A 16,924-nucleotide genomic window follows, 5' to 3' on the forward strand; every position below is an offset into this window, starting at 1 on the left:
TCCTAATTTCAATGACTAATAAAAATTTAAAATAGTAGCTAGAATAAGTCTACATCGGTTCTATATTTTATAACAACACAATTTCCTATCCTTTTGGAGCCCACACAATTAATAACCTATGATTTAAATATCAAATACTACATTTCCCTTTATATGATATAATTTAAATCGACATAAAATTAAATAAAAATAAAAAATTTAGAATCTATAATCTTAAATATGTCATAGTACTTTTAGAACTATAAAATTGTTCAAAAAATCTAGAAAATAGAAAGACAAAATGAAATTTTGCTTGTTGACTATTATAAGTAATTATTTCTGAATATAAAAATACATTATTATTTTTTAAACGATATAATAAAGAAATAATACCCCATAAACCGTTCAACGAGTGGAGTAACAAACACCAAACCAAATTACTAGTACTATATACTATAATATCCACAAATCTATATACATATATAATATAACATCATGCCCCCACAAGTTGTAATTTTAAACACATTCTTTTCAAAATTTCAACAACATATATCATCCTCTTTTCTATCTATCGATCTAATAATCACTTTAGCAACAATACAAGAAACTATCAAACAAATAAAATCTTTCCCCTTATAATTATCTAATATATGGACATATTCCACAAAGCCAAGGTTGTAACACTCAAGAGCCATATAGATAAGTACTTAGTAGCCGATGATGATCAAGAAACCACCCGTCAAAGCCGGCGCAACGACTCGTCGAGTCGAAAGTCATGATGGCTAGTTGAGCTTGTTAGCGGAACTAGCCACCTTATTCGACTCAAGAGTTGTTATAGTGGCAAATACCTCATGGCTTCTGAAGAACCATTTCTACTTGGCATGACAGGTAATAAAGTGATTCAAAGTTATAGTAATAATGATTTGAGAATCGAATGGGAACCAATAAGAGACGGATTTCAAGTAAAGTTAAAGGCTTTTGGTGGGACGTTTTTACGGGCGAATGGAGGTATGCCACCGTGGACGAATTCGGTTACACATGATAGTCCGTACACCGGTTCGACACATAATTGGATTTTGTGGAACGTGGAAATAGTCGATGTATCGGGAAACGAAATATCGATGATAGGTTATTCATCAGTATCGAGTGTTTCATCAATTTCCGATGAAGTTTCCGGCTTGGAAATGAGATCTCCGGCTATGTCGATACGTTCAAGTTTTTCATCTTCACCTAAAATATCTATGGTATGTTTTTTAATCACGTCAACTTATCTTCTGTCTCAATATATTTAAGAATACGGAAATTAGAGTTGTCAATATGGGCTAGCCTATCCCATTCGGGCTAATCTATGCTTTGACATTTTTTGTGTGGGGCCAGAAAACAGTCGGTCCAACCTACATGTACGTGGGCTATAGGTTGGTCCTGACCAGTCCAACTTTTTAAAAATTATATTTTTTTTAATAACTATAAATTATAATTTAAAAATATTATCATAAATATCGATAAAACAATATTATAATTATATGATGTTAATGTTACTAATTGTTAATCCAATTCACAAATAATTTTTTTTTCATAATATTTATTAAGTTTTTTTTCTAGTAAAAGTTAAATATCTAAATAGAAATATTAACTTAGTTGTTTTGAGTTTGAGCTTTCTTTAATTTTAAATTTTAATATTATATTATATTCTTAAATTAATTTTTACTGGCTCACGGGCCGACCCTACCAGTATTTCTCAAGCTCCTCAAATCAACTGGCTTATCCAGGCTGGGCTAAAAATCCCTTTTTTAAAATGAGCTCCAAAAATCTTAGTCCACCCCTATTAAATTTCGAATTAGACTAGATCGACCCAACAGACCTAGCCCTTATTAACGACTTAAACAAAAATACACAAAAAGTCAATATTGGTAGTAATGTAAAAAAAAAATTAAAGTATAAATATAATCTTATCATAAATTATGACCATAGTAGGAAAGACGTATTAATGTCTTTTTTATTTCCTACTTAGGAAGCAAGTAACTAGGAAAATTAAGAAAAGAGACTTTCTTTGCCAACGTGACAAGGCACCATAATGAAAAATTAATGATAACGTGGACGTAATATAAGAAAATATGAAAATACTATAAAACAAAAAATATATATATATATATATATATAGTTAGAATTACGTCAAGATCACTACTTTGATTCAAAAATAACTAACGGTTTCTCATTTTTCTTTGATTTTTATAACCATAATCACATGTTATTTCAATTACTTTATAGGAAAAAGTTTTAAACAATACGCAATTTATTGATGAAATTTGTACTCTTTTCTTTTTGTTAGATTGGTTGTACTTAAAAAGGTAAATTATATGTGGTTTACACACGTATAACAACATGATTAAAGAGGAATATATTCAAAAGTTGTTAGTTAGATTAATTTAAATTTACGCTAACGATATAAGGCCACTAACAAATTAACAAATTTTCATTTCTAATACTAAAATTTGAAATTTTTAATTAAAAGTAACAGATTATTCATTAATTCCCCCACACTCCTTATATGCTATTTTAATGTCCAACAGTTTTCAATAACTAGCAACAAAGCTAGGACTAAATTGAGGTGAACGATGATAATTCTCCAAGGGTGGAATTTATTTAATACTCTTCCGTCTGTTTTTAGTTGTCGTAGTTTTTTTTAAAAGTTAAATTATAAAAAAATTTACGATATATTTTTTTATCATATACGCAAAAATACAATTTATAGTATTTTTTATTTAAAATATCAAATTACTATAATCTAATTTGACTTTAAACGTCAATTAAACTGACATTCAAAAAACACAATATGAGAACTAAAAATGAATAGAGAAAGTAATAAGTTAGGGATTATATTTAAATAACAAGAATATACTCGTGAGAACAATTAAATTATATAAATTACTAGTGTGAAAATATTTTGTATCGTCAACATGCATATATAGATTTATTACCTTATTATAATTAATTAATTATTATTACCATCTTACAAATTAATGCGTATAAACCATTACGAATATTCATTTGTTATTACTCATAAATTTTCTAATTATGTAAACATTATTAATGTAAAATTGAACCCATGTCATTAATTAATACTCCTATATTAAACTATGATACATTTACCCATTTTATAGACACCAAGGTCAATTTTTTTTTCCAATAGAAGCTTAATCCATCTTTTAGTTCCTCTACTTTTATGGATACCAAAGTCAAAAAAAAATAAAATTCAATAGAAGCCTAATCTATATATAATATTAAACTATGATTATTTTCCTATTCTATTCATATGATACAAATTGAATTAATTAAGATAAAATAAATTATAATAATAATAATAATAATAATATATATATATAAAAAGGGATAGACAATTTTAAAACTTGCAATATATTTTTATTTTATTTAAAAATTTGTGAAACTAATTATTTTAATCGTTTGAGATTGAAGAAGCTCGATGATTAATCTATAATGTGGAGGTCCGGAATTGGATGTCAACATCGCCTATTCCTCTATCACGCAGCCTGGAAATCAACGAAAGAATATATTCTAAAGACTGTTGTTATCAGTCAAGATTCAAGGAGATCATTAGACAAATGAATCAATCGATTTGCTCATGCACATAACTGATATGGACATGACTCCGAAAATCAACCAAGTAAATCAAGGACTTAATTATGTATCCTTGATTTAAACACAATTGGGTTCCGTAAAAGATAAATCCTTTACTCCTATATAAACCCCTTTAGGCATTAGTTGTGAAGTACGCACTTCACTTGAACTTGTACTATTATCTTCTACCATCTTTCATAAAAGCATTGTATTCTCGTGAGTATACAATTGAAAAAAAAAAGAAAAGAAAAAAGAAATTGAGTGTAGGTTATACGAGGTGAGGTTTTGTCAAAGAAGAAGTTCTAATATGCATATCGGATTGATTTACATGTGATATAGCTTGTACTACCCCAAGTTCACTTCAAGCTCTTAAGGGAACCCTTGAAACCCAAGGAGACTGAAAGTAGGCACCACATCGGTGTTCCGAACCAGTGTAAAACTATAAGCGTCATTTACTTACTGAATTTACTATCTTTGTTTATGTAAGTTACTAACTTGCAGGTGAGTAGACTGAAGGAATTTTTAATATTCACTCTCCCCCCCCTCCCCCCACTTTACTTTCATGCAAGTCAATAGGAGTTCGCGTGTTCAAAACCCCATTGAACACAAGCAAGAATTGAGCTCCAAATCAAGAAATTACTCATTTTTCAATTTGGAAAAAAATCTCAAAAACTTACATTTGAAATCTTGATTTTAAGTTTTCTGAAAGATGAAATTTGAAGAAAATGATATAAAATAGATTAATGGACTTACCCACACAATTTTCTCAAGAAAAAGCTTCCAAATCCCAATATGAAAAGAATGGTGAAAAGAAGAGAAATGGGAAGAAATGAGATTATTTTAGCAAAAAAAAAAGGGTTGTTGACTTTCTATTGACCACCTTTTACTTGTTGACTCGACTTAACAAAGTGCTGACTGCAGTCAACAACACCAATTTTTAACCTCTTATTAAAGCCTCCAAAGGAATCCATGGGATTCGTCCGACATCCAATAAAAAAAAACCAATATGTTGTCCTACTAAACTTGATATTCAGTGTCACGACTCAAAGGATACCCTANATAAGTTGATTTTTTCATAAAATAAAAAAAGGCAAAATAATAGCGATGATACAGACCGGTGAAAGCAACTGAAACTATTGCTTCTTACATCGAAGACTCAGATGCCGAGCAAAAATTAGAAGTTTGGGATTTTAAATCTTATGATAAAATACTGATATTAAAGATATTTTTATCATCCTTTTCTTATCACTGAGTTATCAATCAATTGTTAGGAGATTCACAAACTAATATACATATATATTTCATTTAATTTTCTTACATAAAAAGTTAACAAATTCGTCCGAACCACAAAATCCCACCTAAATCCGCCTCTGCTAAAACTGATCTTTCTATTTACCTCACTTTTTTACTTGCATGTATTTCTAAATAAAAAAGTAGGAAATCAACAAGAAATTACACGAGGCATGTTTTTTCAATATAATAATTACTATAAAATTATTTTTACGTGTAAATAATAGGTCTTTGGTAGACCACAATTTTTATATATTTATATAGATAGATTACAGAATTGACCATTTGCATGAGTCAAACCTTTGACTCTGAGTCAGCTGCCTGCTAAGATCTTATCCTTCACATTGTTAAATGCTAATTACTCCCATATTATTTTGAGATTCTTAAAAATAGTTAAATTTTCTAAATTTTAATTAATATTCATTTGGCATAAAAAAAATAGTTGTCAAGGGTTTATTTTATATTATTTTATATAATTCTGTAAATAATATTAAAAAATAATAAATCTTTTTTAATTTGTTAAATGACCAAGTATCTTAAAATTCTTAGCCAGCTATCAAACCCTAATAATTTGTGGGCACCCTGATGTATAATTAATTTCCAATTAATATACTAGCTAAACATTAAAAAAATAAACTTTTTATTGGATTCCTATGGAGTAGAGTATAAAATATTTAAATTTAGTAAACTTCCAATTATTTCAGTAAACTTAATCGGGTCCATTTTTACCAGTCATAACAAAATGACAGCTATAAAAAAGAAATTAAATATAATAATCTCGAGACAAAATAAAAAATTATTTTATTCAGCATATTGGTATTAGATTGTGAGATTTTTTATCTCACTATTTATAATTTAGTAATAAAATAAATTATTTTATTCATATAATATAATATTTATCTCAAAATAATTAATTTTATAATAATTTGTTTCTAATAAAACGAGCGCTTATTTAATTATTATTGCTATGACTATGTTAAAGAGTGTATAATATGAATCCGTGTGGCACATGCTTAAGTTACAATCTAATGGTTGGCGCCGTCTGCCAAATAGCCAATTATTTCAATTCCCTTGAATTATTCAAACACCAATCAATCAAAATGACAAAATAGCCCTTTAAGTTTGAGTTACACTCAAAATAATGCATTAAAAACTATAATCCTTGAATTTATTAATTAAATAATTTGTATTAAATATTTCAGAACTTTAAAAGTAAAATTTGATTGATCTATGTTAATAAAAAGAGTAAATTAGTAAAAATTTATATATATTTTAAAGGTATTTTTGCATATTTTAGAATTTGATGGAACTTTTTTAATTTTATGGTGATGACTAAAATATACTATTACTTGTCCTTCGGAATGACTCAGTTGGTTTGGAGGGTGGTTATTCACACAGATGACCAGAGATTGATCCCCCTCAATGCCTTCTGAATCGAACCTGTTACATAGAATTTGCCCAATGCAGTTTACATTTCCTGTGTGGTTTGCAGGCTATTATACAATCTTAACCCCTGTGACAAAGATTGTAGCAATTATGGGTTATTCTGTGTTCCAAAAAATAAAATAGATTACTTTATCTGTCTTTTTCTTATGTTATACAATTTGACTTTGTAAGATGTTTAAGGAAGAAAAAAAAGAGAAACTTTTAAATTTGTGATCAAAAATAATTCTTAGATATTTATATGACTATAAAATCATTATATAAAACGTAAAAGAGAAAATTTTGATGTTAAATTTTTCCAACTATAACAAGCTAAAAAAAGAATATCACTTAAAATTAAAATAAAAAAAGTAGAGAGTATTAATCTTTAATAAATTTAAAGAATTAAAATTATTCCACCTTGAAACATAGAGGACCATTTTGTCCTTTTTCTTCCAATCCTTTTCCACTTGCTCTATAAATACTACCTACTCTACAACCAAAAAAAAATTAACACCAACCCAATTGCCATTTCTTTTTCTTTCAATTCTCCAATCAAAACATTAATATTATTTTTTGAAATTTTCTTTGATTGATTACATACAATTTTTTACAGAGTTGTTTGAAGAAGAAAGCAGAAGAAATGGATCTATTTTACAAAGCAAAAGCAGTAAGGCTAAGAAGTTATCATGAAAAATATTTAACAGCAGAGGAAGATGAAGAAACAGTGATTCAAGATCGTGATGGAGCTTCAAAAAATGCAACTTGGACTGTTGAATTCGTAAATAATGCTGAAAAATTCAATACCATTAGACTCAAAAGTTGTTATAACAAGTATCTTACTGCTTCAAATCAGAGATTTTTATTAGGTATTTGTTATGGCTTTGCTCTGATTTTGTCTTTGGTTTAATACTCTGTATTTTAGTTTATTGCACTTTTATATTTTGTCAAAGTCAAATAATTTAAGTTTTAACGAAAATTTAAGAAAAAAATAAATTTGTTTGAATCTTAAAATTTGGGAGGAAAGGAGCACAATGTAAATTATTTTTTGTTTACAAAAAGGGATTTTTCAGTCCTTGCGAGTATTCGAAGAAAAAAAAAAGGTTTTATGATATTTGGAAAGTGGAGCTCTGTATTTGATCATGAATATAAATCGGAGTTTTTTTTTAATTTTTATGAGTGATTTAGTGTATTTTTGGTCATGTTTCATCGTATTTTTTTTTAAAAAAAAAAAACAATTTTTGTTGTAAAAATAAAAAATAATATTTGAAAATTAAAGTTGAATTTAGTCATGAATATAAATTAGAGTTGTTTTTAAATTCCGTGAGTAATTTAGTAAGCATTTGATCACGTTTCATTGTGAAATTTAAATATATTTGATCAATTTTTGTTCGCAATTGTATTTGATCATGACTACGAATTTGAATTTTTATAATTGTTAGCTTTCGCATGACACTCTGTTATTTCGATCCTGGCAGGTATGACAGGGAGGAAGGTTCTACAAACTCTGCCACAAAGGCTTGATTCTTCAGTTGAATGGGAACCCATTAGAGAAGGGAACCAAGTGAAGCTTAGGACAAGAAAAGGTCAATTTTTGAGGGCTAATGATAGTATTCCACCATGGAGGAACTCAGTAACACATAATATCCCACATAGAACTTCAACACAAGATTGGGTTTTGTGGGATGTTGATGTTGTTGAAATCTTGGTTCATTCACCAGTTCCTAAAGAACCTCCACCTTTGGTTTATCATGATCAAGAAGAAGAGACTAATTGGGGTTCTGAATCTACTTCACCTTCATCTACTCTTTACTCTGCATCAGCACAAAGCTTTTCTAGACAAGAGGTATGTGTTTTTCTTTGGTGTTATGCTGATTATGGTTTGTTATTCTTTTATACCAATTTATACGACGGAGAGGGGAGTTTTGACGTAACTGGTAAAGTTGTTTTTACATGACTAAGAGGTGTCACGGGGTCGAGCAGTGGAAATAGTCTCTTGCAGAAATGTAAGGTAAGGCTGCATACAATAGATCCTTGTGATCTTGTCATTCCTTGACCCCGTGTATAGTGGGAGATTGGTGCACGGGGCTGCCCTTTTTACAAAGAGAGTTTTGGTGTAACTGGTAAAGTTGGTTTTACATGATTAAGAGGTCACGGGTTCGAGCCGTGGATACAGATGTAGCGTAAGGCTACATACAATAGATCCTGTCATTCCTTGGACCCCGTGTATAGTGGGAGAGCACGGGGCTGCCCTTTTTACAAAGGGAGTTTTGGTGTAACTGGTAAAGTTGGTTTTACATGATTAAGAGGTCACGGATTCGAGCAGTGGATACAAATGTAGGGTAAGGTTACATACAATAGATCCTGTCATTCCTTGGATCCCGTGTATAGTGGGAGATTGGTGCACAGGGCTATCCTTTTTATCATTTTTGAATCTTTGTGGTCTTAAACATGACATAGCGTGGAGTTACGATTGTTGGTGTTTTTGTCAACATATTGAAAAGAGGAAACTTACAGCTTTGAGGAAGTTTCTTGGTGAATCTGAATGTCATTTTTTAAAATATGAATTGATTTAGTCCAATTTAGTTCTGAAAAACCAAGTCAAATTAACTCTTGATAAGCGAAAAGTGTGAGGTAATTTCGTGGATGGTCAATTAGTTTTTATTTTATCACACCAAGGAGATTAAACTATTCTAATGAAAAAAAAAGTCAATAATGTCACCTTGGTTTGAAATTTGTGGTCTTCAACGTGACGTAGCACGGAGTTCCAAATTTATGGTGTTTTTGTCAACATATTGATAAGAGGAAACTTATAGCTTCTAAGAATTTTCTTGTAAATCTGAATATCAACTTTTCAGAAAATAAGTTGATTTAGTCAAACTTACGTGACGTAGTTTGAATCTGCACGGTGATTAAGAAAGAAATGAAAGACTTTAGAATCTTATGTTGTTAAACATGACATAGCATGGAGGTTCCAATTGTTGGTGTTTTTGTTTCATTTGCACATCTTGCATTGGAGTTCTCTATTTTGTAATGGTATTGAATCCTCCGTTGTTGTTTTTTTGGCAGTCGGGTGAGTTTATGGCTAGTTCGTTAATGAAATTTGGAGACGGGAGGCTGATTTATTATCACATTGCTAATGAATATGGAGAAATCAATGATGGAGTAGAAGGTTTATGTATTCCTTTTAAGGGAAATAGTGTTGAGGAGCTGACGAAGACATTGGAAGAAGAAACTGGACTCGAAGACATTACTGTGTGTACAAAGAGTTCTTTGAATGGGAAACTTTACCCTCTTCGTTTGCAGCTTCCTCCCAACAACGCAAATATGGATGTCGTTGTTGTGCCATCCGGCCTCATCTAAAGGTGAGATTTCTTACTTGTCTTGAATTGGTTCTGTTCTGTTAAGTGATATTGAAGATCCCTGTCTGGTGTCCATCATGTCGGAAAATGCTAAGGTTTAGAGAGACTGAGATTCTTGAACGATGAGTATTATCTTCGTATCTGTGTCTTACCATTTAGCTATCTATTCGAGCTTCTTGACTTCTTTGGACTATGATGCAACGATACGTTGTCAATGTGTAAGTGTGTTATATGTCAATGTGCCTTCTGTTGTCACACAGATGATACAAGAGTCAATGAGGTCATAGTTACGCGTATTGCTAAGTTTAAACTATTATGCAACGATACGTTGTCATATGGTAGCATCAAGAACGAGTTTCATGGTACATGTTTTGCTCTGTCACTTAACGAAGACAATCCTTTTATCTTGACGAGTCTTCTTCCTTCTGTTTACTTTATATTCTAGGTGGTTTTTAGCATAAAGTTTGCTAATATTGATCTTTTTTTACATGTCTCTAAACTTCTTGTTTTCGCGTATCAGTAGCTGGAGATTTTGCAAATGCAAGGATGTCAATGTAGAGCAAATTTGATTGCATTATACATCAAAGGGTGCCTACATATGTCTAGTGTTTTGATATTGAGTGAGTTGATATTACAACGAGCCCTCCAACAAGCAGAATAGAAGTTGATCACAAGGCCATCTCGGGGGAGGTCCTGATATCATAAAGCATATTGGACAAACTATACTTATAAAGCATGCATATATATATAGACATATATTTGGTTTGTGAATTCTTTTAATTTTCCCATTGTGGGGTACAAGGGGGGGGGGGGGGGGATTGTTTAATTACTTGAATTGATTCATTTTTGCAGCTATAGTTTGATTGTAAATTATTTATCTAAACTTCCTTTTGATTGCCTTAGAATGAATTGCATAAATGTCAAACTTTTATGTCCTACAAAAAATTTGAAAAATATCTTATCCCCGCATTACTTCTAGGGTTTTCCACTCGATGACCAATGCAGTCCAAGTACGAGGGTCTCCCAGGTCATTCTCTTTTCTAAATGTAGACTCTAATTCATCATCTCCTTCTTCAATCGATCCTACTTCTTACTTTCAATATTTCTGAATTTTGATTTGGGCTTTTACCTTTTGAGTCGTTGCATTTACTTTCTTCTGGAGTTGTAATCGAACTTTAGCCTTATTAATATCGTTGAGAAACTGATTATTGTCACTGTAGCTGAAAGTTGAAGAATTGGTAAAGCAAGAACAAGTTATCACCTCCTGTCTGAAGTAGGCATTGATACAAATCGAACCTTTCACATTTCATATCTGCAGACGCAATATAAAACTAGCAAGTGTTAAGAACGTTCAGAGCCAAACGAAAAAAAAAATCTGCAGGTAACGCTATCTGAAAAAGGCTACTACGGTTCTCTTCTATCTCAAATTGACAATAACCCCAATTCTTTCAACTTAAAATTAGTCTCCGAGATGATGCACGAGCAAGTAGAAAACACTTGCGTGCGTCATCCAATGTGATAGGAAAACACCTTGACGAAACTAGCAAAAGATCTATAATCACCTTAAATCAGCAGAGTAACTGCCAGCTTGATCGCCTGAAGTGTAATGATTATAACCTCCGCCACCACCTGTACCCCTGCCACCTCTTCCCCTATAGTTATTGTAGTTCCTCTGTTGATAATTACCAGATTGGTCATAGTATTGGTTGCGACCATTCTGATAGGACCCTCCTCTGCCACGTCCTCCACGACCATTGGAATATCCACGACGGTCACCCACACTCCCACCACGGTTACCCCTGTAATTCTGATTCTGGTAAGATCTCCGGGGAACAGATTGTTGCTCATTGAAATCTGCATCCTTCATATTGTCAACGCCTTCAACCTCAAACACGACTTCTTCTGGTTCAGCAGGTTGATTGATATCCTGTCCACCCTGCAAAGTGTATAAAAGGGGTAGACATGATGTTATATACAGTGGATGCAACCACTAAACTATAGAAAGTTCTTAGGAAGGACAAGAATACCTGCTGCAGTTCGATATTATTGCTGATGTAATTGTCATTAGTTTCAATTGCTTGAGAACTTACAGCTTCTTCCTGAAAAAAAAAATATGTTCACAGCTTAATGATAATATGAAGGAAATTTACTGTATGGTTCACTAAACAACAATGATATAAGACTGGACAGAGAAGAGCACAGACAAACTTCGATGCATTTTTGACCATGTAAATGCACACAAGGATAGCCCTTTCCAGAGACTAGTAAATTTGAAGCACATAGTCTAATGAGAAAACAGGTTACACACTTCCAATTCCAAAAGCAGTGACTACACTGAAACACACGTAGATGGGGAAGGGTTCTCATATTTAATTTTAAGCTACTGTAAATTAAATTTACTACCGCTATAAATTAAGGATAAAAGAGTCGTGAGAATAAAATGCTTCCTTTGCATAGGTTAAATTTTCTAGTTCTACTGGATGCCAAAAGCAAGCTTAGGTTGCCAAAAGAGTGTAAGAATATATAGACAGAAATTAATGCAAGAAAGGTGAGGAAAGATTGAATGAATCAGGACCCACGGTTAAAAGTTCTTTTTACAAAATTCTTGCTCTCACCAACCAGTGTGTAGCTGGACCTGCGCAAATAGTTTTCAGACTTGAAGCAAAGAGGATGCTAATAAGTTCTTCCATAAAATTATGCTCATACTCTGACCTACTTGTAGCTGGGTCTGCGAAAAAACCTTTCAAACTCGAAGAAGCAGGGCATAAAGACAAATATGCAAGTCCACTTTTTTACCAGGTTTTCAAGCCTCTTCGAATTCGACTCATTAGCAATATGTATCAATCAACCAACTATGCCTCAATCTAAAACTACTGGTTTATTGAATGAATCCTCTCCAGCCAATCCACTCTTTTAGAGGACATTTCATTTCAATACTTAACAAGTCTAAAACTGAAGCTGCTCTAAGTTTCAGATGCAATTCCTCCCCTATAAGTCTCTAACTAGATGAAAAGAAATGTAGACCAGTGCCAACGTAATTATACAACAACTAAGCATCATCTTAACCAGTTGTAGTCTATATGGACCGTTTACTTCCACTAAACTCTGTCATTTGCTATAATTTGGGAAGTGTTGTATCAACATCCAAGTGTAATGGCATTTTCCATGCCTATCAGATTATCTATTGATACTTCATCTGATCACCTAGTTAAACTCTAAGATCAACTACTTTCATCAATCATTTCATGCACGACTCCAAGATCACCCACTTTTAACAATCATTTTAGGTTTTGGTCTTTTGCAAGTTGAAAAACACATCTCATTTTAGTTCCCGCGCAATCCTAAGCATAAAAAATCATAGGAACTAGCAAAGGTTACTCTTCTTACCCCATTCCACCATAATACTATGGCACACTCCCTTATAACCAAAAATGAAAAGTTTCAACAAGCCCCATGGATCTCCGAAAAAAGACTTGGGTTACTACCACTTCTAGATGAAATGTATAAAGTAAAAGGCAACAAATACAGTCTTCTTCTTTTGATGAAGCTAATATACCAGGTAAATCGGAAATCCACAGAAACACTCTATTTTCAATTAAATGGAAGTCTTATTCGACAATTTCAAAGAAAAGACATTGTTCAGAACACAAAATGCAGATTAAGCATTCTCACATGCACATTGCATAGAACCCATCACGAAGAACGAAGACAGATGCCAGGAATTTACCAACTGAGCATCCAGTGACTGGCTCTTCTGCTCCTCCTTTTCAAAAGGAACCCCCGTCCACCCTCAAATATTATTATTAGGTATTGGAACTATAATTAGCACTACATTGTGCCATTGACTTTCTTATCTTTGGATTTACATTTAGATATAAACATTTTGCTGAAATTTATCCACGCAGCCAGGTCATAAGGTTTGTCGTTACTTATCTGTTGGATAGCCTAACAATGTGAACCTCAATCCTTCTACCCCCCCCCCCACACACATGTGGACCCCAGTGGACTTCACCTTCAGGGAGTTTTTCAAATATATAACGAAACACTAACAAGTACCAACCTCTCAAACTCAATTTTTTTCTCATTTCCAACAATTTACTACAAGCCTACTCTGGTTAAGGTTGGGCCATCGGGGTGCCAGAACGCGCATCGGCTAAACTCTTAAGTGCATCACAAGAACAAAATGATGTGGAACTGGAACAAAGGAAAATTGTAAGGCTTATTCACTTTAGAACCAACACATATTGAAAAAAGGCATATTCTAAGTCGCTAACAAGGCTACATCAGTCTTGATAAAATCACAAGTGAATTGCAAAGAAGAATCTTGTAGCCATCTCCTATTCTAATATTGAGAATTTCCTAGACTGCATAGAATACTTTGTTTTGTAGAAATATTAGCATTTTTATTTATGTTCCCGAAGACAGTAAGTTCTAGCCAAGAACTTCGCCAAAGACTCTTCAGTAGGAATAGCAAATTTAAGGGGAATATGATACTCTTGGATGAATTCCTAAGAATTTTTTTTTTCAAAATTACTTATCCAAAAAATTAACAAGCACAAAGGGATGTATTTCTTAATGACATGCATAGCAAGTTAAAATCACTTCTTATTAAGATAATGAAATTAAAGTTGCTTCATTAACACGAATCCTCTCTAATCGTGGATCAACGTCCACTTCCAACTACCTCACACCAGAATCAACAGCGAAACACCCAAACCGGGAAAATACTACAAGACTATTTGTTGTTGAAGCTTCTGCTTAAGTTGGTGTCTTACCTTGCAATTCACTTCTATGGTACTTCAAAAGCAGAAGCGATCCACGATAGAAGTGAATTACAAGGTAAGACACCAACTTAAGCAGAAGCTTCAACAACAAATAGTCTGGAGAGGGTGGTGTATACATAGCCTTAACCCATCCCTTTTGAGGGTAGAGAGGTTGTTTCCGAGACCCTCGGCTCAAGTAAAGCAATTGAAAACAATATGAAAGGAAATACAGTAGTAAAAAAGCCAAGTAGAAAATAATGAAGAAAGATCAATAGCAACAACAAATAATATGGTAACCAAAGCAAAGGACCAGAGCGAAGCAAAGTAGAAGCTTCACTGGGCCTTAACATTACCTCAACAATTACATTAACTATACAGCAATTGCAAACAAGGACATAAAAGATTGATCAATAAGTTAAACCTTACCATTCAGCCTAAAAATATAGAAACAAGCAACTTCATGTGCATCCAACAATCAATCAGATTTCAGTATTTCACACAAGTTTGCAATATGTTTTCAGACCTTACATATAGTAAATAGACTATAGACGCGTAACTTATGTAAGCATTTACCTTCTGCTCATACTGCACACTTGGAGTGTCCACCTGCAAGGGTACATCAACAGGCACAGCCTCCACATGATGCTCTTCTACTGGCACCGAATAAGACACATATTTACCAGCAGCTGCCTCCACTTTAACAGGGTCAGTGGTAAAATATAGTGAAGCAATGATCTTATCGAGCTTTGATCTCAGCCCAGCATCTGCAAATTTGGGACATAACCAGCTATAATCACCCCAGACCCCAATAATTTGACATATCTAGCTAAAAATGCAATTTTTTGTACAACAACAGCTAAACCTCATAACAACCTAGTTAGGGTTAGATACATGAATCTTCTGTATCCTTTAAAATGCAAATGCCCTGATAACAATGACCACGAAAACAACTGAACCTCGATCCAAACTAGTGGGCACACTATTTACATATGCAATTTCAACTCCTGGCAAAGTAAAAAAACAGCTTTTTTCTCAGGAGAAGGAAAATATACTCACAAGTAGCATCGGAATTGGGTTCAATGGGCTGCTCGGACTTCGAAAGCCATAGCTTTGCATGCTCAATACATTTCTGAAGAGCGTGCTTGTGTGACAAGGGAGAGTTAACAGGCCGTGAAACAAGCAATCCACTAAGCATAGAAATCAAATCCAAATCTCTCTCCCCTAACAGATCCATCACGTCCGTTGATTCATCATCCGGCATACAGTCGTAGCTCAAACAACAAGCTCTCTCCATAGTCCTCGTCAACATCGTAGGTGTAAAATCACTCTGCAATGACTTCACGTCAAACATACTACCAAAGTACAATAGATTAAGTAAATCCTCAACCACCAAAACACCCTCGCGTGCAGGTTCTCCCTTGTTAGTAGAATCAATAGCCATATTAACGGCGGATTCTGCTGGAGAAACTTGGTGTTGTCCAGTGGAGAGGTTGATTTCTTCAACCACAGCAGCAGCGAGTGGCTGACGAAGCTTCTCGAGCTCATCAATGGCAGCAATAACAGCGGATTTGGAGCGGAGAGTTTCTTCTTGCTCCTTGTTAAGAGTTTTTCCTTTCGTGCGGGATTCTTCCATTTGGAGAATGCGGCTGTGTTTCTTGCGAAGAGCACGGAGACGCTTGTTGATCACACTCAGGACTGGTCCATCGGAGAGTTCTGACACCGGTGTAGATGCCATTGCTGGTTCGCCGGGGGATGACGGAGAAATAAGGAGTACGCCGCCGTAAACGGCGGTGGATGACAAGGGTTTTGGAGGGTCTGTAGAGTGAAGAGACAAGAATTGAGGCTGCGGAGTGGATTATCTTTCCCAATTTATAAATAAAAAATAAGTACTATTTTTATTAAAAGTAAATTTTACTAATATATTATTGCAATTTGCAAGGGATATTTGATAATCGAATAAGAGTAATTTATATGTTATTTTATTTTTATAATTTATACGATATTTAGTTGATAAAGTATTTATTTAAATTGGACTCAATCCAACGTTAATTTTATTGAAATCAAGGCGCAAATTATTTATTCGATTGAGTATTTGTTTTAGTAAAAACTTAAGGAATCCCATAATGAAACATAATAATTATAACTTGTTCCGACTAATTTAATATTTACAAAAAATTCCTTAAAAATATCGTCGCGTGATACATTAGTACATTATGATGCATGGTAAATGATACACAGTAATTTAATAACTGTTGAGATAAAAAGAGAGAAAAAATGAAATATTTAAGTTTGTTATTTAATTCAGCTTAAGTTACGGTAACAAAACATTAAGAAACAATAATTCAACACGTAATTGAAACACACTTTCAAATTTTGAAAATTCAAGATTATATCATCTAGGTTGAAGACAAGTTTATGAACATCAATTGAAAAGGCGAAAAATACGAATCAGATTTCTGTTATTTTGGATGA

The 16,924-nt window shown here is 33.0% G+C and overlaps 2 protein-coding genes across 2 annotated transcripts; one reads left to right on the plus strand and one right to left on the minus strand.

Moving 5' to 3' along the window:
* Positions 1-546: 546 nt before the first annotated feature.
* On the plus strand, positions 547-10,625 carry LOC107007957. The gene is made up of 5 exons (XM_027913970.1): positions 547-1,223; positions 6,944-7,196; positions 7,806-8,173; positions 9,397-9,692; positions 10,210-10,625. Exons 1-4 carry the CDS (start codon positions 831-833, stop codon positions 9,688-9,690), a joined length of 1,308 nt encoding a protein of 435 aa, XP_027769771.1. The 5' UTR covers positions 547-830; the 3' UTR covers positions 9,691-9,692; positions 10,210-10,625.
* On the minus strand, positions 10,578-16,315 carry LOC107007956. Its single transcript, XM_015206818.2, has 5 exons — positions 15,509-16,315; positions 15,026-15,216; positions 11,717-11,788; positions 11,252-11,625; positions 10,578-11,001 (listed from the first exon to the last, which is right to left on the minus strand). The coding sequence occupies exons 1-5, from the start codon at positions 16,185-16,187 to the stop codon at positions 10,989-10,991; spliced, it is 1,329 nt and encodes a 442-aa protein (XP_015062304.1). The 5' UTR covers positions 16,188-16,315; the 3' UTR covers positions 10,578-10,988.
* Between the last annotated feature and the right edge of the window lie 609 nt (positions 16,316-16,924).

This window comes from Solanum pennellii, chromosome 1, assembly GCF_001406875.1.
Source record: "Solanum pennellii chromosome 1, SPENNV200".
Lineage (NCBI taxonomy): Eukaryota > Viridiplantae > Streptophyta > Magnoliopsida > Solanales > Solanaceae > Solanum > Solanum pennellii.

Coding starts and splice junctions, on each gene's coding strand:
- LOC107007957 (XM_027913970.1), top strand. CDS start 831: ATGGCTTCTGAAGAACCATTTCTACTTGGCATGACAGGTAATAAAGTG. Junction 7,197..7,805: donor AAATCAGAGATTTTTATTAG/GTATTTGTTATG, acceptor CGATCCTGGCAG/GTATGACAGGGAGGAAGGTT. Junction 8,174..9,396: donor AAAGCTTTTCTAGACAAGAG/GTATGTGTTTTT, acceptor TTTTTTTGGCAG/TCGGGTGAGTTTATGGCTAG.
- LOC107007956 (XM_015206818.2), bottom strand. CDS start 16,187: ATGGCATCTACACCGGTGTCAGAACTCTCCGATGGACCAGTCCTGAGT. Junction 15,217..15,508: donor ACCCAATTCCGATGCTACTT/GTGAGTATATTT, acceptor CCAAATTTGCAG/ATGCTGGGCTGAGATCAAAG. Junction 11,789..15,025: donor GTGTGCAGTATGAGCAGAAG/GTAAATGCTTAC, acceptor TTTTTTTTTCAG/GAAGAAGCTGTAAGTTCTCA.